The sequence below is a fragment of the Pholcus phalangioides genome, unplaced genomic scaffold, assembly GCF_987345545.1.
Source record: "Pholcus phalangioides strain wild (caught in Gottingen) unplaced genomic scaffold, Ppha-v1.0 ptg000018l_1, whole genome shotgun sequence".
NCBI lineage: Eukaryota > Metazoa > Arthropoda > Arachnida > Araneae > Pholcidae > Pholcus > Pholcus phalangioides.
This window is the reverse complement of record NW_028301611.1, coordinates 10,492,815-10,519,103: the sequence shown is the minus strand read 5'-3', so window position 1 is coordinate 10,519,103 and position 26,289 is coordinate 10,492,815. Positions and strand designations below refer to the sequence as shown.

General features: G+C 33.8%; 1 protein-coding gene across 1 annotated transcript in view; it reads left to right on the top strand.

Moving 5' to 3' along the window:
• Nucleotides 1-26,289, top strand: part of Sbf (SET domain binding factor) — a 69,817-nt gene that overhangs the window by 10,150 nt on the left and 33,378 nt on the right. The window contains exons 11-21 of the mRNA XM_089247925.1: nt 1,489-1,617; nt 3,061-3,156; nt 5,461-5,615; nt 9,037-9,199; nt 9,296-9,445; nt 9,849-9,917; nt 12,220-12,408; nt 15,053-15,187; nt 15,330-15,526; nt 19,064-19,227; nt 20,974-21,047. Of these exons, the coding sequence (XP_089104051.1) occupies nt 1,489-1,617; nt 3,061-3,156; nt 5,461-5,615; nt 9,037-9,199; nt 9,296-9,445; nt 9,849-9,917; nt 12,220-12,408; nt 15,053-15,187; nt 15,330-15,526; nt 19,064-19,227; nt 20,974-21,047 (1,521 nt within the window). The remainder of the gene's footprint in view (nt 1-1,488; nt 1,618-3,060; nt 3,157-5,460; nt 5,616-9,036; nt 9,200-9,295; nt 9,446-9,848; nt 9,918-12,219; nt 12,409-15,052; nt 15,188-15,329; nt 15,527-19,063; nt 19,228-20,973; nt 21,048-26,289) is intronic.

Sequence of the window (26,289 nt, the reverse complement as noted above, 5' to 3'; positions counted from 1 at the left end):
ATCACGAAAGAAAACTGATAATTAATGATATATACTTTTTTTATAATACAGTAAAACCTGTCTTAACAGAACCTGTGTTAAGTGGAAACTTGTCTTCAATGGAAAAAAATTATGATTCCTGTAATTTCAATGTCAAAATACACATTAAAAAACTTGGATTGAACAGAACTTGTCTAATGCAGAAACGGAAAGGAAAATTGTGCCCTTCAATGGAAAATTTCAAGCAAACAACGTAAGTGCTTAGTGACCAAAGGATCATACAAAACGTCAAAGTGCTCCACCGAAATGTTTACTCAATCTATGCTTGCAAATGTGAGTTCTACATCATCCTCCCTTAGATTAGCAAAAACCGTTTCTGTACTTGATGCTGTGGATTTGATAAGCCATGTGTAGTAAAGCAGTTGCTTTCTGAAATTGCAACAAAATTTTTCAGAAAAGCAGGCTTTTCTACAGAAGAAATCAGTCGAAGGTGAATTTTGAAATGATATGCAAGTCATACAAAATTGCATGCAAACTTTGATGACGAGGCTGAGTAGGGCAGGAATTAATTAGAGAGAGGCAGATATTTTACGTGGAGACAAAAACACACAAAATCATTGAGTTTCACAGTGGTAGGGATGGCAAAATCGTGTGTGCATGCATGGCTGTCTCACAAAATTCTTAGTTATGACCTTGATGCTGAGGATTACATAAGCACAGACAAAAATGTACAAACTAAACCTGACACGAGACAGACACTGACACCCTAATTGAAATTTTTTCAAAGAAGTTAAAAAGAACATAAATGTCGTTATTTTAGAAGAAAAACAGTGTAGATTGAAATTTTATACAGATGCTGCCAAAACCTAAATACAGTATTTAGTAATTATGGACATTATTTATTTACTTATTTTATTTATTTTCAAATTATTTACTTTATCTTCAATTAATTCATTTTTTATTTTATTTCAATCACGCATGAGATCGTTACATAATTTTATGCATTATATCAATTAAACCTTTATTAATCAAAAATCTGCATTCAGCGGAAAAAAATCTTGGTCCCTTGTAATTCCATTGAAAACAGGTTTTACTGTATATTTAATATAATATTCAATTATATAATATTTTCATTAAAAACTTTTCTCACCTTAAAATACTTCAGTGATACTTCCATTTGAGAATGTACCATTTAGCAACTTAGTTAAAGGCTATATTTGCCAAATAACCAATGTTGCCAAACAGAGTCAATGAATAGAGCACATTAATTTTCAAAAAATAACATGTAAATTCAAGTGTGCTATTTTAAAAATTACTTGTTAGTGACGAAAAATATTTTTTTTACTTTTAGGCCTTTTTTTTACTGTATCAATAGCTTAATGTCAATAAAAATTAGACTTTTTTATGTATCTCTTCATCAGCATGTATGTATTCCTTGAATGCATTATATTAATATAAAGAAAAACTATTTGCATTTAAAAACCATAAGATGTATATTATTTTTTATAGGCAGCATTTCTTGGGCAACGAAACTTTTCTGACTGTGACTTTGTTAATAAAGTCTTAGACTGTATGTTTTTCAATACTTTTGTCGCTGAAAGGGGCCCACCTTATCGTATCTGTGATATTTTTGATGAGGTTTGTATGTTTTTTTTTTCTATTTTTCTCAAAAGATTGTATTAATGTTTCACATATACCTATTCTCCCCATCCCACATTAGCCAGCATGCTGGGAAACAGTGTGCTGGTAATACCTGTATTTCCTGATATCCTGTTAAATTTGAATCACTGGTTCTGGAAAATTTGAAAATATATTTATTATAAAAATCCATTGAATTGGCTAATTGCATACTGTGATACTTACCCAATATAAGAGCATATATCATGAAAGAAATAGCTTATCCCGTCAATCATGATAGAAGCATAGGTGCCATGTCTCCTAGATTTTTTTGGGAGGCTCCAGACTTTCTATTCCATCTTTTGGACTCCTGAAAAATTCTTGTATCTCCCAAATTTTGACCGTGATTGTTAAAAATCCCTACTTTTGGGGAAAACATTATTCTCAAAGAATATACCAAGAACAAAAGCTAGTTTCTTTCATTTTTAATCCCTGAAATGACATCACAAGCATAATGTAAACTGTCGCCATTGCGTGAAAACACAAAAAAAAAATAATAATTTTCGCGGTGAAAAGACAAAATTCATCAAACAGCCAGCATTTATTCAACATTTTGACATCTGAAATTAGAAGATGGCTTTTATCTGCTTTGACCATGTGTCCCGTTTCAGACTCAAAGGCAACTATTTTGTTGCTGTGATTGCATTTCAGAGTAGTTATAACAGGTAATCTAACCTACTATTTGTGCCGATGATTGGCTTGGCGCTATTCAGCGAGGGCTTGCTTGATATCACATGTTTATAAAGGAGAAAAATCTTTATGATTTTACTCTTACTGATGAAATATCCCTATATTGTTTTCAGAAATCCCTTTTATACATTTGACACTCGTTATAACCACATTATAGCGACCATTCCATTACAACGATTAGTATGATAAGTCCCAAATGTTTTAGATAATATAATAGAATGACTATCATAACCATAGAATGACATAACATAAGTTATAACATAATCATAGAATGACTATCGTATTCTTTTTACTTCTGATATAATGACCCTCACAATATAGTACCAGTTTTCAATGAGACAAAAGAAGAGTTGTTATATCGAGCGTCAACTGTATTTATTTTTTGTTCCGAATTTCTATCTTTGTGAAAACCTTTCTAATTCTCCAAGGTTGACAGCTATGCAGAAACTGACCAGATCCCAGCATTCAAAAATCTAGTGTCCCTTGAGTTTGGTGGCATGTCTGCTAATGTGGGAGAATATGATATCATGAATGTGTTTAATTTACTAAAATTGACTTGTACATCATCTCTAAATTATGAAAGACCTTTTCAAGGAGCACGTAAACTGAGTTAAGATAATTTTAGATGATATTTTTAAGGAATGAAGCTACTTATCTGTAATTCTCATTGTTACATAACAGTTTTTTGATCATTTATGTTTTTTCATGGGACAGATTTATGCAAATATGCAAGATACATTGAAAACGGAAGCAAAGAATTCTTCATTTTTACAACATATCCAAGACCTGGCTCAGCAACTACATCTCAATGTAAGCAAGTTTATCTTGTTTCACTGCTGCAAGTATTCAGTGAAATTTGTATGAAATATTATTATAATTATTGAGATATAAATTGAGTGAAGTTAATTTGTAAAACTCCACCTGAGAGAGTATAAATAGCTCGATTAAATTTTCATGCAACAATGTAGTTTTTAAACAGCATAGCAGGAGTGGCTACTGAAGAGGACACACACCTCTCCCAAGAAAAGTTTGTCATTAATTTAATTCTTCAAATGAATTTGTCACCAAATTAATTAAACTTAATTATTTTTGAGTTAATTTGCAAAATTAAGAAAATAAATATTTTCGAAAGCACTTTAAAAAGAATTGTGTTTCACAAAATATGGGTCATATGGTCACCTCATATGGGGGGGTCAAGTGCTGAGGGGATATGTGAAGAGAAAAAGGGGGTGATTGGTTATACAGGCTATAATACTTCTTCTGAGCACTCAGGAAAAAAGCTACCATGGAGATATTAATCCTGCCATCTATCTGTTGAATTAGAGTATTATATTGAAAAAGGGGATTATGAATTTTTACAATTTGCAGTAAAGGATTGCTAAAGCTAAACGATAATTTTTCTACTTTAAAAAATATGGGTATAATAATATAATATAAAAATAATTTGATTGTGGTAAAAAATGGGGGGGTTACTTTCCCCCCTCCCCTCCAGAAAATCTGTATGAACTACTAATAGACGTAGACTTGTAATGAGACTATGGACCTTTTAGTTGCTCCCCCCTCAATATTTACCACCATTTCTGTAACACCCATAGAAATAAGCCCTTCCAATATTTCCAATAACTTTACGCCTATGTCCAGTACCAATTTTGATGGTAGAGAGCCCTGAACTGGACAAAGCTGAAATTAGGGAGCTTCTTGCAACCAAGGTCAAAGATGTTTAGATATTCAGTGAATTTATATACAAATTATATGGGGGAGAAAGCGCTCAAAATCATGAGGCTTGAGGCAAATGCCACACTTGCCCATGTGGAAATTAGGGTTCTGCCCTTATCATAATAAAATGAAAGAAGATTTTGGCATCCTCCAGAATTTTCTGTGTCAAGCCACCACTGCAGCATAGAAATTTGAATTAATTGAATTGACAGGGTTAGGATATGATTCGATTGCTTTGATTGATTGATGCATATCAGAGAGAGAGAGAGATGAATGTTCTCAGTGCAATATATCAAGTAAAGAGATTTTTTTTTTTCTTTTTGGATAATATATCAAGGTGAACTCAGAAAGAAAAGTCTACTGCTCTTTGCTGAGAATTGAATCTGATACTCTTGCAATCTGAGCAAGCACACTATCCATACACACCATGAAAGACATTTTGCTCTGCTTATTACATGCTCTGTGACACTATAGTCTCTTTCTTTGGTTACATGAGTGTGTGAAGTGACATTATCAAAAAATTTTCTTTCTCTAATTCTGAATGTGTTTGCAAGGTGTGAGGATTTTTGTTCAATGATCACAAAGGACCGTGCCATTGTTTTTTAATCACTTAACAGGGGGCTATTCAGCTGAAATTTGGGTCTGGAAAATGGACCCTTTACAGAATTCCGGATCTGGAAAACAAACCCTTCACAAATTAAAAATTAACGAAACCTTAAATTTAGCATTTTATTTATTTTCTGATTAATGAGCTAAATTGTTTCACTCTTTCCACTCACTTTTCACTAAACGACCATTTTCACAAAAGCAGGACCCTACAAAAAATAGTTTGAATAGGCCTCTGCTTAACAAAGGGATTAGCAAACTGGCTCATTATCCTATTCCTTGCTTTTCAAATTTTGGGACACATTTTAGAAAACTTGAAATGTAATTTACATGAGGCTCAGAAGGTTACAAAAACGTATTGCAAAATAACCATAAATACCACCATTTGCTGCAGCAGTATTCAATTTCTTTGATTTTCTAGGGTTTATTTTCTGAAATTACTGTATTTTTCTGTGAGTAGTCGGCAAATGTAAATGTCACTACCCTGAGGAAAAACTGTCATAGCATAATTGTGTAGGAAAATTTCATTCATCAGTAATGAGATCTTAACAAATGGAACGGGTTGATGGTTATAAAGTTATTGGAAATCAAATGTAGATATTTCCACTTGCATCTATATGCCATTTAAAAAAATTATCTTTTTAAAAAATATTTATTTCTATTCCAAATTTTATAATCCACACTAACAAATTCAGATGTTTTCTAACTTTTTTCCCTTTTAACATGGATTATACACAGAAAAAAAATATAATTTCTTGTTCAACATTTGTTTTTTGTCTTTGTATTATGTAGGAAAACCCAAATCCTCAGCCATATGTACAGAAAATCCCAAAACCTACAGAAGGTGCATTCACACGCATTCATCAGCCTCATTTCCCCGTGATTTGCACTAAAACTGTTCAGAACATCATTGATGAAGGCATGTCAAAGCAGACATTGAGAGCTAAGTAAGTATTGTTATTATACGTATTTTTTAAATTATACTCACTGAAAATAATTATATTTCACATATGAAATAAAGTTATGGAAGGGGTCGAAAGGGGACCATCTTATAAGTTTCATCATATGTTTGCCCAACTCCATTAAATATACCCATACTCTAAAGCATTGGAAAATCCCAACACAAATATAAAAGGATTAAAAAAATTGTTTGTAATAGAGGAGTTACTATATTAATCAGGGATTTAAAATGCATACTTTTATTATGCAAGGGGAATTCCTGGCGTGGTCACAGAACAAGTAGGATTCTTTATTTCAAGAACATATGCAATCTGGTGGTGGTAGTGTTGAAGAAATGCCAAATGAAAATTTGGAACACCTAGGATGGCTGTTTCACCGGAAGGAAAAACATACAAAACATTCCTTCATTCATAGAGTAATAACTTCCTGACAAATCATGGTTTCATCTGCAAACTAATATGTAACAGCTTCCGTATAGTGTCAGCTTATTCATAGTCCAGGGGCAGTGCTATCTGCTCATGCTTATTCTCTTCCCATCCAAATTATAGGCATAGATTCTCATAAAAATGGCTAAGAATAATCCGAAAAACGCTACCATGGAATGGTTCTCTAGCTCACGCGACATGAAAGAGGGAAAAATAAAAGAAATTGCTTTCCACTCAGGGAAAGGCAATTTTTTTTCCCTTTGACTGATCAACTGCTGACTAATAAAAATTAAACTCGGGATATACAACTATTATACATTTACTAAATTATTTGTTTAGCGACAGTGGCAATGCAAATTCATTTTTGATACCCATACAGAAGATTTTTTTCCCCACATTTTTCAACGTTGAAGATGAAAAGTGTTGACGTGCCTATTGGTTATTTTTTCTCCCTTTTTTAATGGGGAAGATAGAAAACGGTGTATGTGAAGAATTATTTTTATAATTATATATATATTTCAGTGTGCATATTATTCACGAAAATATTTTTGCGTTGCATAATTAATTTATCGAAGTTCTTTAAGCCATACATGTGTGATATAATTTTTTAGGATAATAAATATTATATCTAAATAATAATTATATTGAGTAAAATACAGTGAAATCTCTTGATATAATGATACTTTGCAGACCAAGAAAAATATTGTTATGGAAAGATCATCGTTATATTGTGAGGTAGCAGTTTTACATTAGAGTATAAGCATTTTCAAACAAGATTTAAAAAAATATCACTGTGGAGGGATTTATTATTATATCAAATATCATTGTAGCGAGGTTTCACTGTATCGTACACTTGGTAATGAGTAGATTTTGAATGAGTTCCAGAGTCCAATCAATTGCAAAAACACTGACAAATATACAGTTTTCTTGCAAGGAAAAACACTTGTTAAGCCATCATAATAAATTTTCTAGTCAAAGAAATAAATATTTTATTGAACCTTTGCCATGGCGAGTAGAAAATGCCATCATCCAATGCTGAAGGAGTGGGTCTCCCCCCATTCTTCTCCAAATATTCAGAGAAAAGCTATGCTTGTTTTCGGAGAGCATAGCTGCCAAGTCTCCCGAATTTTCCGGGAATCTCCCGAAAATTTTTTTAATCTCCATTATTTATTTTTTTTTGAATTTTTTATGAAAATCATAAAAATCCCTAATTGTCCCTAAAAATTCCCTACTTCATTTTAAAAAATCCCCTCTTATGAAAACCATCCCTAATACTGATAAGCAAAAAACATATTTAATCAATTTTATATATGTAAAGATACTTATTTCCCCGATGAATTTCCTTTCATCAAACGTTCCAGAAAAGGTCTGACTTTTCCTTTTTGTACAAGTTGTGTTACGAACATAAACATCGGTCATAGAAAGACTGCCATTCAGTGTTCTTCAAAAATTGACACTTTTTTTTTTTTCATCTTCCGATGATATTGGGGTTATTCGCGCAGAATGTTTGTTTACAGCGTTTTTTTCTGATTGAACACTATTTTTTTAGATCACCATTTTGAAGTTTTGGCCTCCAATTTCACTTGTTTTTTGCGTAGGGGTTTTATTCCCAAGGGTTTAACTTCCATGTGTGTAAAATCCCTATTTTATTCCCTATGTTTTAACTTTTATGTTTGGAAACTCCCTTGGAAACTTCCCCGATGAATTTCCTTTCATCAAACGTTCCAGAAAAGGTCTGACTTTTCCTTTTTGTACAAGTTGTGTTACGAACATAAACATCGGTCATAGAAAGACTGCCATTCAGTGTTCTTCAAAAATTGACACTTTTTTTTTTTCATCTTCCGATGATATTGGGGTTATTCGCGCAGAATGTTTGTTTACAGCGTTTTTTTCTGATTGAACACTATTTTTTTAGATCACCATTTTGAAGTTTTGGCCTCCAATTTCACTTGTTTTTTGCGTAGGGGTTTTATTCCCAAGGGTTTAACTTCCATGTGTGTAAAATCCCTATTTTATTCCCTATGTTTTAACTTTTATGTTTGGAAACTCCCTTGGAAACTTCCCCGATGAATTTCCTTTCATCAAACGTTCCAGAAAAGGTCTGACTTTTCCTTTTTGTACAAGTTGTGTTACGAACATAAACATCGGTCATAGAAAGACTGCCATTCAGTGTTCTTCAAAAATTGACACTTTTTTTTTTTTCATCTTCCGATGATATTGGGGTTATTCGCGCAGAATGTTTGTTTACAGCATTTTTTTCTGATTGAACACTTCTGATTTTTTTAGATCACCATTTTGAAGTTTTGGCCTCCAATTTCACTTGTTTTTTGCGTAGGGGTTTTATTCCCAAGGGTTTAACTTCCATGTGTGTAAAATCCCTATTTTATTCCCTATGTTTTAACTTTTATGTTTGGAAACTCCCTATTTTATTAGGAAAAATCCCTTTTGCATTTATTAGGGAATGGTTTTAGCATAAAATACGGGTTTGCGTGAAAATCTCCTGAATTTTCATTTTCTAATGTTGGCAGCTATGGGAGAGGAATGCCGATAGTACCAAAATTTCCCTTTCATCCTTATATTGCCATAATCGTTACAGATTCATATCGGATTCCTGATAAGCATGAGTAGATAGTACAGCCCCAGAATTCTCTCTCTAAATTTAAAGATTACTTGTTGTGTCAAGTTTTGAACATAAAATCTTTGTTCAAGTTTAATGTTAAGGGTAAAAAAATATCAAATTCTGAAATGCATCAATTCTGTAAACACAAATGTTTGTTGCTGTAGTTTTTTAGTACTTATTTGGTTTAGTTTGGTTATTCATACATGTTGACTGTTTTTCAGAGTTTAAATGATTATAAATTGTGCTGATTTGGTGACCTGACAGTCATTCTTACTTTCCCTTTTGTCACTTCATAAAGACTACCTTCTTGTACTTGAATTAATTTTGTTTCAACCTCATAATTATTTTGTTTTTGTTATGTAGGCTTTCAGCAATGAAACCACAGCAACCAAGAATAGTTCCACTTGGAACTCATATTGGCCAATTGGAAAACCGAGAAATTGTGAGCAACAGTGCCCGTAGACTGGAAGTTTTAAGGAATTGTGTGAACTGCATCTTTGACAACAAGATCTCTGATGCGTTGAAGGTAATTGTGGGATAAATAAATAGTGAATGCTTTATATAAGATTACATTCTTTGTAAAGTGGTTTTCAATCTCCTCACACATATTGTTTATTTACAGACACTCCCGGCTGTGCTGAGGGCGCTCAAAAGCAAATCAGCTAGATTAGCTTTGACTCAGGAATTAGCTTTACGAGTCACGGGAAACAAAGCAGTTCTCGAGAATCAGCAGTTTGATCTTGTTGTACGACTGATGAATTGTGCCTTGCAGGTAAAGGCTTATCAGTGATTACCATGAAACAAACCCAACTCCAGCGACATAAATACATTAGGGCCATGCATATACATACACTTATAACACATTCCAGCATGTACCGATTCATTAGAAATTCTGCAGAAGAATGTGTATAAAGTGTGTGTGTGCCTTTAAGTTGTAGTTTGTTTGATTATTTAACTTTCGATGTTTCATTGAAAGGAAGTGAAAGAAATTTTACTTGTAATTTTTTCTCTCTACTTGTTGTTCAGAGTTTCAATCAAAAAATAATTCCTAATGAATGTTTTTTTGTTGTTTTTTTAAGTTATTTAAAATGTGTTTTTTTTTAATCACCATAAGTAGTTACCTAGTTGTTTGCTTGAAAAATAATAATAATGCAAGTTTTTACTTTTTCCATCAGGCTGATTCTCCAATGGATGAATATGGTGTTGCTGCTGCGATATTGCCCTTAGCAATGGCTTTCTGTAGAGTAAGTATAATTCATTGCACAATGGAAATGCCTGTGTGTTTGTAAGTTTTGCTTCTGGTGAGGTCATTATTTTGTTTAACTTCCAATTTCAATTTTGTTTGAACGACTAATAAAAAATTATGAATTTAAAATCAAGGAAATTTTGGTTTGGCCTTCACTTTAAAATACAGTAAAACCTCATTAATTTGTCACTCCTGTTAAGTCGTCGTTTTTGTTCCGTCCTGTCTAGTTTCTATAGATAATAATGTTCATAAACAATCGTTTACTCGTCACTAATTTTGGTTAACTCTGCCCTACGGAAAAGTTTGAGGGACAGAAATAGGTAATTTTTCTATGACTCCTTTAAGAAAGAGCTTCATAACAGCATTGCTATATTTCAGTAGCGACCGTAAAAGCCTTATCTACCAAAATGAAACATCTCAAGTAAAAAACGTTTTGCTGAGGAAGTTTATTTGTCAGTTAGAAAACAACAGTTCTTGTGAAACATTTGGGACTGTTCGATCTGAGCCTGATGTCTGCGTAGACCCCCATTAATTTAGGGCTTTTAATTTAGACAAAAATATCTTTGTTGAAAAATCAGACACATATTTTTTCCCAAGTTGAGACCTTCTAATGTCTGCTTTTCCTGCCTGGGATCAAGTCAAAAGTGGGCCCTGTATTCAACATTACTTAATTGTTGTATCATGAACCACTAATAAAGAATTCAAAGCCCTAAAATTAAATGTCATGTATGTGTAAAAGTAATGTAATATTTTTGTTGTAGAGAAAAGCTAACTACTATATATACTCATGTATAAGCCGATTTTTTTTGTGGAAAAATTTGTTCCTCAAGTGGGGGAGGGGCTTATACTCAGGTCAGTTTTTGATGAGAAAATATCAACCCCCGCAATCAGCAGTTATTTTTGTAGCAATGTTCGAGGAACCGGCATTATTGGTATGGGATATGTTCAGACCCCACAGAACTGATAATGTCAAAGCCGAGGCAAAGAAATCGAAAACATCATTGGCTTTGATACCTAGTGGGCTAACATCGATTGTACAGCCTTGAGATGTGAGCATCAACAAGCCTCTCAAAGACTATTTGAGGAATTTGTGGATCGAATGGATGAGTTCTAGTGATAAAGAAACTACAAAAAAAGTGGCGCTTCGAAGAAATCTGACATTGGCCTAATGTGCCAATGGGTACATGAGGCGCGGAATTTAGTTTGTGCCGAAGTTATCATCCAATCCTTCAAAAAGTGTTGCATCAGCAATGCGATGGATGGAACTGAAGATGATATCCTCTTTGAAAGTGACAATGGTGATGACAGCCCAGATGAGGATAAAAACTAAGATGCCGCACCCCGTATGATGATCTGATGGATTAGGATGAACTTGGAGACTCAGAAGAAACGGATCAGAAAGTTTGAATCATTTTCTATTGTAAATTTCAGTAAGCTATTCATTTTGCATGAAAAGATAAGAATTTTTTCTTTTCTCTAAAATGCATGGATTTTTTGGAGTCGGCTTATACACAGGTTTTCAATTTATTGCGATTTTGGTGGTCCTGAAGTGCGGTGGGGGGGGGGGGCAGCTCATACACAAGTATATACGGTATATTCTAACAGTTGCTCTGATTAATCTAAATTAAGAATTTGGTTTAAATGATAAGTGTACCAATGTATTTTACCATAATAAGTTAAATAAAGTAAGTAAAAGATTCTTTTTTTTTTTTTTGATAAAGATTATACTAAGATATACTGATAAGTTTTATAAAAATGCATTTATAAAACTTTTATAGTGTAATTTCAACTTTAAGCAACTTTCACCTACATGTGAACTAAATATAGTCCACTCCAACTGCCCACACGTGTAATATTTTATACAGCTGTAGTAAAACTCTCCCAAATTATTAAAGTAGATTTTGGCAAAGTTTATTAATGTTTCTGACAACTTTTTGTGTTTGTGGTTCAAACTAAAAATTAAAACATAAGTGTCAAGCAGCTTTCATAGTTTTGGACAATGATTTTTTTTTTTTCGAACCATGATTATAATCACTGATTATATCAGTCATGAATGAATGGATTACTAATTGTGTGCTGGTATAACAGCTAGGCTGCTTATTTATTTTTTTTACAAATTTTGACAGGTACTAACTTTTTTGTATCAGATTTCACTCTATAAAATTAAATATTCTGTCATTTAAAATGCTTTAAGTTATTGTATGGTTTGACAAGTATTTATATATTGATTACTGCAAGAACTGCATGAAATTCAGGAATCATGTAACATCTTTCTTTTTTTTCAATCTGCATTTCTACAGAAATTGTGCACTGGTGTGATACAGTTTGCATACACCTGTGTCCAAGAACATGCAGTTTGGCAGAATCAACAATTTTGGGAAGCAGCATTCTATCAAGATGTGCAAAGAGATATACGTGCACTTTATATTCCACATCGGGGTTCTTATGGGGATAGAGACCCTTCTGTATCTCCTGTAAGTCCTTGGGAGGTGAGAATATTATGTTAAATATTTTTCATTAAACTTTGTCATTCTATATTCCAGTCTTAGCACTCATTTCAATGGTTTCAGCTCATTTAATTCCCATTACTACAGTTCATATCTAGACTTCATTTTTGACATATTTAGTTCAAATAAGTCTACATTGTAATAATGCACATTCATACATGCCAATACTTCAAATTTTTCCTTTATTTATGGACCCCCCCCCACCTAGCAATCCTTCAAAATATGGAAAATAGATGGCAGCGCCAGCAAGACAAGCATAACTCTGACAAATATAAATATGTTAGGATGCATTTTCACTCAGAACATGCATTCTGGCATGTGTCGATTCATTGGAAATTTCACAGAGGAATGTGTGTGAAGTGCATGTTGCAATTAAGTAACAGTAATTCGTGTTATGCTGTGTTGATTAAGTTTCCCTGAGAGAAATATGGGAAATCACCTATTTTGGCCAAATATGATGCCAAAAGTAACAAAGTTGCTATATGCTATGCTAAAAAATCACTAATTGTGTGAAATAAAGCTCTAATGCAAATCAGCAGATCAAAATAAATTCTGTGAAAAAAAAAATGTTTGGAATGACTAATATGTGGGGAAAATATTAATATCCATGTGAATTTTGGATTTTTAAACTTTTAAAGTAGCCTATGGTTCAATCCTGGTTCTGTTTAATATATATGAAAAATTTGATGATGATTGGTCAAAGGTTGCAGATTTGTATAAAAGACAAACATGCATGTACATACATTCACATTTATATATATATAAGATCTGCCAAACAAAAGGGGGTGACCGATGAGTTTAAGTGAAACATAAAACACCACAGCAACCGTGTCCTATCTTTAACCGTTGTGGTGGATAATGGAATATAGAAGAAAAATGCTCCAAGTCTAAAAAAAACCAATTTATGAAGTTTCTAAAAAATTTACACACAAACTAACTGCATATTTGAAAAGAGCATAAAAAATCCCATAAAGTAACATCATTTCCATCTAAATATCTGTATTTAATGGTGAGCTACGATTATTGAAAGATTGTGAAGTGCAAAATCAAATTGTCACCAAAATCTATAATTGCCTATCCCCCCCCCCTCCCAAACACCCTTCTAGCTAAAATCGGTCAAATTTACCAAAAACTTGTCCATTACACCAGCTTTTGCTATAGCCTACAATATACAATATCAGTGTTGTAGTTCAGAACAAATGTAGCCTCACTGAAATATTACATCCTTTTATATGATTTTTTCTGCTCCTTCCAAATATGTGCTTAGTTTGAATGTAAATCTTACAGAAACTTCACAAATTCGAGTTTTTTCAGACTTTGTGAATTTTTCTTCCATAATCTGCCATATTATTGTATATATATATTATCCACCTTTATTTGAAACTTTTACAGATAGGATGGTTATCTATAGTGTTTTATGTTCCACTTGGGCTTGTCTATCACCCCCCCCCCCCAGCTTGGCAGATTAGGTCACATTCACCCTGTATTGTGAAATACACCATAAAGGCTATGTTCCACAGTCTTCAGAAGTATCTGTTATGGAGGCTCAATTGTACAGAGATTTCACTGTGCTTGATATACAGTCAAACCTCTCTATCTTGCAACAGACGGGACTGGAAAAAAATTTTGAGAAAGAGTTTTTTTGAGCAAGAAAGAAAAAACATGCCAAAATGACAAAGAACTTGATTGATGAAACTAGAAAATATATACACATACCGTAGTATATATTACTCCATATTAATGAAGTTATTGCTCCAGAAAATGGCACAGCGTTTTGGCTGTATTCGTTTAGCATTTTTCACACTGCTACTTTTTTATAATTCCTCTGGAGCCTCTTTTGCTGTATTTTCATCACCTGAGTCTTCTTTACATTCAGCAATAATTTTGGTATCAGTCAAGGTGCTGAAAATTTGTCGTAAACACTGTTTATTTCCACAGAATCGGAAAATGAAATTTCTAGCTTCAGGTGTTTTTAATAATGCCCTAACTGTTCTGAAATTTCATCTACAAAATTGTTCTGAGATCCACTTAAATTCAAGTGAACCACGAGATCTGATTATCATCACTGAGATGACTGATTCCAAATCCGCAGCTTTCTTGAAGCAATTTTAAATTGTTTCTTGGCTGACTTTTTGCTATGCTGAAAAAGCCATTCACATGACATTCACCCCCCCCCCCATCAATCACAGTAACCGTCTATGATTAACAAGATCCATTAAGCACAATGGGCTGTACGAATAACCCTTTTTGATCAGTTTTTTTTTTCAATTCCAAAGAAAAGCCAGATTTTACCCAAAAGAAAAGGAATTTCTGTTTTATTTTTACTATCATTCTATATATACTTGGCCTTCGAGATAGAGAGTTTTCGAAAATTTCTTTGAAACAGAGAGGTGAAAATACATTGATTTAGCACTGCAAATGCAAGAATTATTTTTTGGGATATAGAGTTTTTCGAGAAAGAGGTTTGGCTATATCTAGCTAACTCAATCAGAACTGAACAGGAAGGGAGATTCTTATAGAAGTTCTTATTCTTCATAAAAGAGGAATTCTTACTTTGTTTCTCTTTTATTTACATAATTTTTTTTAGTATGCACACCATATTGATAATATTTTTGGCCCATTTCAGAATAAAGACATGAGTGCTTCTTGGAGTAGGATAGACTCTCATAAAATGCATAACTCCTATTCATCTCACAACCATGTAAATAATAACTTGGGACGCCAACCAGAACCTAGTGCATTGGAAATCGCTGCAGAACAAGTATGTGTATCTTCATCTGGTCAGATTAGCTTTAGCAAATTTGTTTAGTAATTATTATTTGATTTATATGTATTGCATGTGCCATAACAAAATCATACCAATCATATGATAACCACGCATTTGATGGCTGTTATCTTTACAGATAAGGTTGTGGTCAAGCTTAACCAAGGAACAACAGCAAGAGATGATTATGAATGAAGAATCTACTGTCTACAGCCAGGCTATTCATTATGCAAACCGCATGGTTGCTCTTCGCGTGCCATTAGACGCCAGTCGTAGTGCCAAAAGTTCCACTGACCTCGAGAGGGAGAGTAACAGTAACAGCAATGTTACGAACAGGTAAAAAAAAATTATTGTTTGTTTCTTTTTACTGATTGATATTTCGAGAAAGTGAAACTTTTTCATTTTACAAATGTGCTACAAATTTGAATAGTATATAAGTCTATTAGTTTTTTGTATCATTTGTTATTGATAGTGATTTAACTTTTTTTCCCCCCTGTTCTAAATGTGTCATCAGAGTACATACAACTTCTGACAAGTCCACTTTTGTTCTCTTGTTTTGTTTTTTAATTTTATTACAAATTGTTTGTACCATTGTTTTACCATTGTTTAATCTTAAGAAAGACATAAAAGTCTCTGAACCACTTAACAGTAGAACATTGATTAACAAGGGTAATGGCCAGGGAAGAGGAACACTGATTATTGAAAACCCATGGTTAAACCGCCGAGAATAAATAAATTCTAGCCCAATGGTAATCTCAAAATTGTTCAAATAAAATAATATTTATGCATTTTGCCTTTTTGAAATGAATATTCACTGTATATTTTCATGTTATTCATTTCGAACAATTACAATTTGAATTGAGGAATGTGAAAATGCACAAAAAACTTATTTATTCAATTATTATTTTTATAGTACTGTGCAGGTTACCTCATGCCCTGAATTTAAATAGTGTATGTTCTCTAATTTACTGAAAATCTTCAACCCTCTTCACAGGGAGTCCTTAAATGTCTGATTTTTCTAGAGCTCTTTCAAGTCAAAGGTTTAAGCTGCAAATAAAGCAACAATAATTTGACTTTGTTGAAGTCATTACAGCCAATCATTGTTTTAACCAGCCATCTGGTCTATTTTAATCTCTGTGTGTTGCCCGAGAGATGCCCCTTTTTATGAATATGTGCATGCTTTTTCCGTTTTTCTTTTTCTTGGAAGTTTAAAAGCTATTCAAATATATTTTTTGATTGAATTTTTTTATAAAAACATTAAAACTGATGTTCTTTGCTGTATATTTATAACCATAAAAAATAATAAAAATAAAAGTTAATTATTAAAAATAATTAACTTTCTAAATAAGAATGTGGAATTTTTGTATAGTTAAATGTAATGACAGCAATGGTTGTTCAAGTTCAAAATGAATGCAAGAAAGTATTTCTCAGTAATTCATGTTAAAAATGTTGTATTGAAATTTATAAAATGATATGCAAATCATATTTTTTTTCTTCCTCGTATGTTACTCGGGGCCATAACTACGATTTTTGTCACCAGGGGCAAACATTATTTTGCCGTCCCCATAACTTCAATAATTTTATAACTGTGTTCTTTGTTCCCCACCTTAAATTACCACCCCCTAAATTTTGCCACCTGGGGCAGTTGCCACCAGCCCCCTCTAGTTCCAGCCCTGATGTTACTAATTATAAGATAGAGTATATATTAAAAACGCTTGAGATGCAGCCTTACAAAGATGGCAAAAATAATACTAATAATAACTTCTCTGATCTTGAAATATAATTTTTCAACTCCATCTAAAGGTGAGATGATAAAGTAGAAGGATGCCTGTGCAGATGGCAGCAGTTGTATGACAAATTATTCCGTCATATCCATGTGATAAAGGCTGAAAATCTGCATGCCGACATATGCCATCATAGGCACCACTGTTGCATTTGGCCACAACAGCAAATGCCGTCATAGCCAGATGATTTGTTAAGCTTTCTTTTTTTCATTATTAAAACACAGCTGTTTATACAAAACAGTTTTGAATAATCTAAATAAACATAACTCTTCAATAACAATATAAAAAATGTATAATTAAAAAATTTTCTTCTAATTAAATAAATTAATATGCTTACACTTTTGCGTTAAAGGTAATAAGAAAGTTGAAAATGTGTGCACAAAGTTGAAAGTATGTTGAGTTACTGTCTGTTAAACTAACAAGTAGTGCTGTCATCTGCCTTCCAAATTTCAAAGTAAAGAATTTGGCAGTTGATTCCCCCCATTTGTATTATGCATGAGTGTTAAATATTGTAGGCCTAATTATGCTCTCCATAGAAACAATAACAAACTCATATCATACATGCAACTCGTAAACATTCCTCTGAGGAATTTCTTATGCTTGCCAGAGGATGTTGTGTGTGTGCATGAGAGAGAGAAAATCTATGATGTCAGTGTTGTGTGTGTGTTTTGTGTTTAAGAAGTAAGAAATAACTGTGAATACAAGGTTCCTTGCTAATCATTCACAAACCTCTTTATTCATATATAAACTGAAGAGCCAAAAAAACTGGTACTGGCATGTGTATGCAAATAAAGAGATATGGAACCAATCAAAGTACGGCGCTGCGGTCGGCAACGCCTATATAACACAACAAGTGTCTGGCATAGTTGTTAGATCGGTTACTGCTGCTACAATAGCAAGTTATCGAGATTTAAGTGAGTTTGAACGTGGTGTTATAGTCGGCGCACGAGAGATGGGACATAGCATCTCCAAGGTAGTGATGAAATTTGGATTTTCACATATGACCATTTCACGAGTGTACTGTGAATATCGAGAATCCGGTAAAAAATTAAATCTACGACATCGCTGCGGCCGGAAAAAGATCATGCAAGAACGGGACCAACAACGACTGACGAGAATCATTAAACGTGACAGACGTGCAACCCTTCCGCAAATTGCTGCAGATTTCAATGCTGGGCCATCAACAAGTGTCAGCGTGTGAACCATTCAACGAAACATCATCGATATGGGCTTTTGGAGCCGAAGGCCCACTCGTGTACTCTTGATGACTGAACGACACAAAGCTTTACGCCTCGCCTGGGACCGACAACACCCCCCTGATACATCTAGATATGACTCTGACAGGTGAAAGGTGCGTAAGCATCCTGTCTGACCACCTGCACCCATTCATGTCCATTGTGCATTCCGACGGACTTGGACAATTTCAGCAGGACAATGTGACACCCCACACGTCCAGAATTGCTACAAAGTGGTTCCAGGAACACTCTTCTGACTTTAGACACTTCCGCTGGCCACCTAAATCCCCAGACATGAACATTATTGAACATATCTGGGATGCCTTGCAACATGCTGTTCAGAAGAGATCTCCACCCCCTCTTACTCCTGCAGATTTATGGACAGCCCTGCATGATTTCATCGTGACAATTACCTCCAGCACTACTTCAGACATTAGTCGAGTCCATGCCACGGCGTGTTGCGGCACTTCTGCGGGCTCGCGGGGGCCCTACACGGTATTAGGCAGGTGGGCCAGTTTTTTTGGCTCTTCAGTGTACATAGCTAGACTTGTAAAGTTCAGCTTTTTCATTTAATTTTATTTTTTGCTCTACTGGTACAAAATTTGAATTTAGGCCTGTCAGTATGTTTAACTTTACACAATTGCGGTGAGGTACGTGTTTAGCATGTATTATACAATGATTATCATATATATAACTGTTGCCATGTCATATCAACTGTTCAGGAAAAAAAAGTGAAAACACATGCAGAGTGACTTTCTCTGCATAAATGGTCAAATATTTAAATATTTTCAATAGACATGCGATTTTGTGATTAAAATTTACTTCTACTATCAGAGTTTTATGTTTTGTTCCAGTGTGGCTGAAACCGATAGTGTTGATGCTGAGAGTGGTTTTGAGGAAGACAACTCCGAGGTGGGGGCAAACGTTATCAAGTTTGTTTCAAGATTCGTTGATAAGGTCTGCACTGACAGTGGTGTCACTGAAGATCACATCAAAGCTCTGCATCAAATGATTCCTGGTATGACATTTTTCCCTATAGAGCATTGTATGTTTAGTTGCAGTTCTTTTCTGAGCATGGTTTTGAAGTAATACAATAATACTTCAAAAAATGTGAACTTTTTTTTTTTTAATCGCCTGTCTTAATATTTGCTGAAATTTCCTGTGTGTAGCCTGCGAAAGACATTGTACACTAAAATTATATACCATATTTTAACGTGTATAAGGTAAGTACAGTAAAACCTCTCTTTTGTGTCACCAACGGGACAAAAAATTTGTCTATAAATAGGAGGTGACCATTAATTAGGGGTTTGAAATGCATACTTTTGTTATATAGTGGGAAATTATTATTTTATTATTAATTTGTATTATTTGTAAAAGAGGGGTGACAACTAAGTAGGAGTTTTACTACATATACAACCCCCTGATTATTTTAACTTAAAATTTTAAAAAAAGGTGACAAGATATATCTACAATACTATCCATGTATAAGAACCCCCTTCCCGTATTTTTGGGGATTCAATTTTTGGTAAAAAGGGGCTCCTTATACACATTAAAATACTGTAGTTTAGTATTTAGATGGCGCTACTGTATGCCCTATGTTTGTGGGTTTGTATCATTGAGTTTACTCTCTTCAGGCATAAATCTTTATGTAGTCATCAGATTTTTCACTAGATAAAAAACAAGTTTGATGTGTGGACAAGTTACGTACGTGCGATATAGCAAAGCATGAATAATGATAAGCGAAAACATATTTAATCAATTTTAAAGATACCTATTCCGATGAATTTCCTTTCATCAAACGTTCCAGAAGAGGGCCGACTTTTCCTTTTTGTACAAGTTGTGTTACGGACATAAACATCGGTCATGGAAAGACTGCCATCATCACTCGTGAAATGAAAAAAAACATCAAGCAAGTGTCACAAAAAGTCAGTGTTCTTCAAAAATTGACTGTGTTTTCTTTCATCTTCCGATGATTTTGGGGTCATTCGCGCCAAATGTTTGTTCGCAGTGTTTCTAATTGAACACAATATTTATTTTTACATCATTGAAGTTTTGGTCTCCAATTTCACTTGTTTTTTGCATAGGAATTTTATTCCCAAGGGTTTAACTTCCATGTGTGTAAAATCCCTATTTTAATTTGACTTCAGTAGGGATTTTATTCCCTACGCTTTAACTTTTATGTTTGGAAAATCCCTATTTTATTTGGAAAAATCCCTATTGTATTTATTAGGGAGTGGTTTTAGCATAAAATAAGGGTTTGCGCGAAAATCTCCCGAATTTTCATTTTCAAAAGTTGGCAGCTATGCAGTGGTCTTTATTGCAAATTATTTTCCATGGCTGAAACCAAATTTGTTGTAATTGAAAGTGATATTTATCAAGGTTTGTCAAATCGAAAGAATATTTAGGTGTCAGCTGAATTTCTTAAGAGTCAACCATGTTTTTTGCTGAAGGGAAAACGGTCCTAAATAATGTTTTTTAACTTTTCTGGGACTTCACGTCTTTCAACATGATAAGCATCTGTGTAATTAATTGCTTCGATATCTCCTTGAGATGGGAAGCGGGGTGTGTCCGGTCCTTCAATGTTCAATGTGTAATTAATTTGAGTAAATTTTGTGTCATCCTTTGACAGTCATTCAAGTTTCAATTTAGTAATCACACATAGAATATTTTAGGTGTGATGCCGATTTTCTAGTCACCATGTCAACATGGCACTAGTATTTATCCTTGCTGAGTTTTTTTTTAATGCATTATTATTCTTTTCCAGGTGTGGTGGCCATGCAAATGGAGACTCTTGAGGCTGTTCACAAGGAGAGCAAACGTTTACTTCCTATCACCAAGGTTAGTCTCATCACACTGTTTTAAAATAATAGTATTAATAGTCCTGTTTCATTTTATAAATGTAGTTTTTAGCTTTCTTCCATAGTTTTTTTTAGCTTTCTTTAGAGTCTTCCATACTGTTAAAATCAAGTTTCAAATTTTCTCACTTGACTCTGTAATCTATATCAACAATCATCAATGTTTCGAACTTTATGAACTCCTAAACTTGAAATTTTGAACCTGCTGGACCATAGTTGGCTGCCATAGTTTTTTTTTAAAGAAGATTTAAAACATTAAGATAATGATCATAAAAGCTGTATTTTATTACTATGAATATGAAGTACACATGTTTAATTTTTGGGCCTTCCTTCATCGGTGACCTAAAGATTAATCTTTGTAAAATGGAAGATCATAATGAACATAAAAATGCAAATTGTGTTCAAATTTTTAACAGCTTTTCTCGTTTTTGCCAAATGTTTATGCCAGAAAAGGGGCATATCAATTTCTCAAAGCACAGAAAACTTAAACATTTCTAGAACAAACCCCCAATCTTACCCTACGTTACATATTAGCCCCAATACTATGGGGTAGCCTATACAAACATAATTTTATTAATTCAATAAAATAACGTGACATGGTGTTGGACATATTGTGTCCAATTAGGTCCAAATAGTTCCAATTTTTATGATGTATTGAGGTTCTGCCATATTACAAAGAATTGTGTAGGAACTGATGATAGACTTTTTTGCAGCTTACTGTCCACAAAAAAAGAAATGTGTTGATTACCATGTAGATATTACTCTATCTCTGTTACGAATATGATTCACGTTTCTGTAAAAATTTGATGCATCTATATGTAGGTTCACAACAAAAAGAAGGTATTCAAAAGTAATGGCTTATAGTGAAAGAACCATCCTTAGTTAGTACAGGGTTGAAACTGGACTTTTTTGAGAGGGGGATAAACTTGATTTCGCCACCTTCCTTCACTGTAAAATTTGATAATATTGGTAGTGAAACATTTAATATAATAATACTCTACAGACGAAGGAAAAATGTCATTTTAGAAACATTATTATTATATCAAGAGACAGCTATTTAACATTAGACTCCAGGCATTTCCAAATAAGACTTGAGAAAATATTGTTTAAGAGAGATTTATCATTGTAGTGAGGTTTCACTGTACAAGTTTTTTGTTCCAGTTTTGAAATTTCAGTCTCCAAAAGTTTGCTACCCTGAGCACTTGTCCCATTTGCTCCTTTTAGTTCTGGCCCTGATTAGTCAAATTTTAACTGCATTGGAGAGGGCACCTTCTCAAGTTTATTTGTATTTCAATAAAGTTCAATGTGGGTGCTGTTTGTGGCTCTGCAAATGTCCAAATCATAAGGATCTCTGTCAAGTGCTTAGTAACATTTGTGGTTTTATTAAATAAACTCTTTTCACATTACACTCATTTTGTACACAGCGGTTGACATGCATCACTGATTTGAGAAATAACCTGCATAGCAGAAATCACTGATTCCTCTTTCGTATTCTCTATCTTTTTCAATGAAGTAGGCTTTCTCCCAATTTTCAGCACGTGCAAAGTAAAGGGGATGAAAAAATGTGCTTTATTGGTGAATCATATTTACAAATTATCTGGGCTTGTCACACTCACACACATAAAATGCTAAATAAAAAAAAAGGAAGATTTTTTGACAATATATAGGTGCGCCATTGTCCATTGAAGGGTTAAATTCAGCTAGCCAAAGCATACACTGAACTTTATATTGTAGCATTGATATACTGACTGGTAGTCAAGGCTGCTTTTAAAAGTGTCTCAAAGCTGTTTTCCACAGTGTACAGGACCCTTGGTATAAAATTTAAACAACTTGGAGCCTATCAGCGCCACAGAACTTGCATAACAAAACATGTGTGGTTCTCTCGGTATGGATTATTACTTTTGGATGCCTTTAGGCTTAACACCCTATGTTTATCAAATTATTGACTAAGCCATGGTTATATTCAACTCTCTGACTTGAAATTGAAATTTTTCTTTCTGGAAATTTCAACATGTGGTTGACTCTCAAAATGCTCTGCCATTGGGACATTTGCACACTGTTTTTCAAACAGCGATATCACTTCCATGTCCTATTAAGCTTGAGAGAGTTCTTGCCTGAATCATTAATCATTCTAAATGCTTTGTTTTTTGTCTTTTTTTATTTTGCTCAAAATTCATTTCAAATTTTTCTCTCACTGTGTGCACATTTTTCTCTAGGTATTGTCTTCTTTTAAAAAAAGGGAAAAGTTCAAAGTAATACAAACAGCACTCTGATAAAGGCAAGATTGCATGAACAAAAATAGTTTTGTGTTGTGTAATATGTCAGTACCATGTATAACAAATATTTTTTTGTTCATAAATGTTATAATTTTCTTATCGTCCTCCATAATTTAAGGGTTTTATGTTTCATTACATCTTACAACACTCGTAGAGGTTATTTTGAAAATTCATCTCTGTTCTCATAGATGAAATTTAGTGACTAATCAAGCATATTTGGAAACTTCTTATAAATTAAGAAAATATTTCATAACTATGACTGAAGTTTCTATCTGAATTTGTTAAATTGCAACTAATTTTTTTTTTATTCGTTCAGTGCTTTGTTGGGGTAATTTTATGCCCTTATGAGGTTAAATTAAATTAAAACATTTTGTGTCGATCATAGTGAAAACATTACTCATAAGCTTAGTAGGCAAAAATAAATAAAGGAAGTCATAATATCCAATCTACTTTCAGAGGTCTATCTGCAGAAAAGGTATAAATACCTTTTCTTTAGCTCAGGGAGTGGCCAACTGCTCACTATTCAAGGACCTACGTGATGGTCATCTGCAGCGTCGCAGGCCGCAACAGAGACAACACTTCAGTATATGAGCCACACCCATAAAATAACCCAGAAAACTTGCAGATTTGTGTCCACCAGATGTAATGTGGTGGTAAATAGACGATCTCACCTTTGAAATTTTACCCTGGGCTCCACCTCTTTATAAAACTGATACATATTCACTGTTTTTCTGCTTTCAGTTGGTAGATTCAGTGCATCAAAAGTTATTGTTTCTTTTGCGAATTGGTCCATTTGATCCATAGTTTGAATTTTACAGACAAAAACTTTTTCTACATTTTTCTGTCATTTTATTTTTATACCTTACTCCTGATTTGGCAACCCATGCAGTGAAGCCGCATGGGTTGAATTGTGATGCTCAAGGAATTGATTCGCGCACCAGTAGATTTTGAGAGGAGTTTTATTATTGGGATGGAAAGCTTACCAAACTTGAACAATGCGTGATAAGAAAATAAATTTAATACACAGTAATTTTACCCTTGGATGATGTCACTCTCCCCTATCCATACAAAGGTTTTTAACAGCTGGTTGATGCGAAGATATATTTAGGAAAGAGGAAATTTAACTGCCCTTGTAGGAATCGAACCCACATCCTTTCACTTTGCGGTGAACGCCCTAGAGTGTTCACTCATTTCTTTTCACCTGTTTTTTACATGTAAATAAATACAGTAGACTCGTGCTAATCAGACACATATCAGTCCAGGGTGATTACTGAAATCTCTGGATTACTAGAAGTCAATTGAAAAAGCAAAATAAATGCAGAAAAACCTGTTTTACCCGCATTTAATGGCTGTTTTTCCCAAATTTCCTCCATTTTTCGAATTAAAATATCTCAATGAATAATGCACTTAGACACGTGGAATTTTTTTTTGTTAGAATCGGGAGAGACAGGGCAATAACTTTCTAATTGAGGTTTGAGGCACGCGAGGACTTATATTATAGACAACTCCTTGAAACATGAATGACATATCTTTTTTTGAGTACTACTCATTATTTGGAAACATTTTATAATTGGAAGTATACCTTTGGATCAACGGTTCACCAGTAAAATGTCATACCGCTTGTTTGCTATGCACCCTATATACAGACAATGCTTTGAGTATCCCAAAAAAGTGTCATCACTTTTTTTAGTAAGCAAAGCAGATGTGTCTTTTTGGTGCTGTTTCACCATGCTTGATCAACTTCTTTGACTCCATATTTCACCTGCAGCCAAAAATCGGGGCAGAAGAGGGTTATGAGCCAATATTGTCAAATTTTCTTTTGAAATATCTTATGCGTCTGCTTTTGATCAACTGTCAGCAATTCTGGCACTCACCTGGCACAAAGTTTTTTCCATCTCCTATTTCTCATGGAGATTATTGGAAACCCATTTTATTGAGATGCCCTCAACAGCAGCTATCTCAAGCACCTTATATCTGTGATCTTCCATGATGGTACCGTTGATTTTTTTTCAATTATTTCCAGATTGGGTGCCTAAACTGGGTGCTCAGAGCGTTCCTTTTCTTTGGTGACGGTGCAGCCTGTTTAAATTCATTGATCCATAAATAAATGGTCTTTAACTTTTCTATCTTCATAACTATCTTCACAACATCCAGTTTTCTGTATATCTTGCTTTAACTCTTTTTATAGCTGGTTTTTTCCCCTCAAAATAGACTCTCCAAGTTTTCACTAATCTTTTTTTCCCCTCTTTTTATCCTCACCTTCTATGAGACTTAGACCTGTTTTCAGGTGTCCACCTTTGACGAAATCTTTCATTTTCTTCCTCACCCTCCACAAATCCAAAACATACCCATACTCCCTGTCAGGGCCATCATAGAGTTAATGATAGTGCAGAATCTCAATATACTTATTCCAATTGAGCTTTGATCTGGGCTGCTTGCAACTATTTTAGATAAAAATGGTTTTTTTTTCACTGCAAACCACTTATTACTGCCCATTTTCAGTGTTAAAACTTGTTGTGACAGGTTTTGAAGAGTGATACTTAGAATTGTAATCATTTGAAAGCAATTGTGGTGCTATCTCATAGAGATTTGCCTTAGTTATCAAAAGACCCTCATGTATCCTCACCAGCCTTGATATCTAGTAGCTCTTTGTTCTATTTTGTTGGATTAGTCTCACATACAACCAGTTGTTTTTGCAGATTATTAATTTATTTATCATTTGATGTGTTTTATTAAGATTTTTTTTTCCGTCAAATATTCCATTTACTAACCTTCATTAAAAGTTTTAATGAGGAGTGTTTCCTTAATTTAAATTGATCTTTTTTTTATTATTCCATTAATTACTTAAAATTAATGTTTTTTATCATCATGCTATTCATGGGAGAAAAAAAGTGCTGTAGCACCCCCCCCCCTTCCCCAAAACAATGTGTAAGCTGTGTTACTAACACA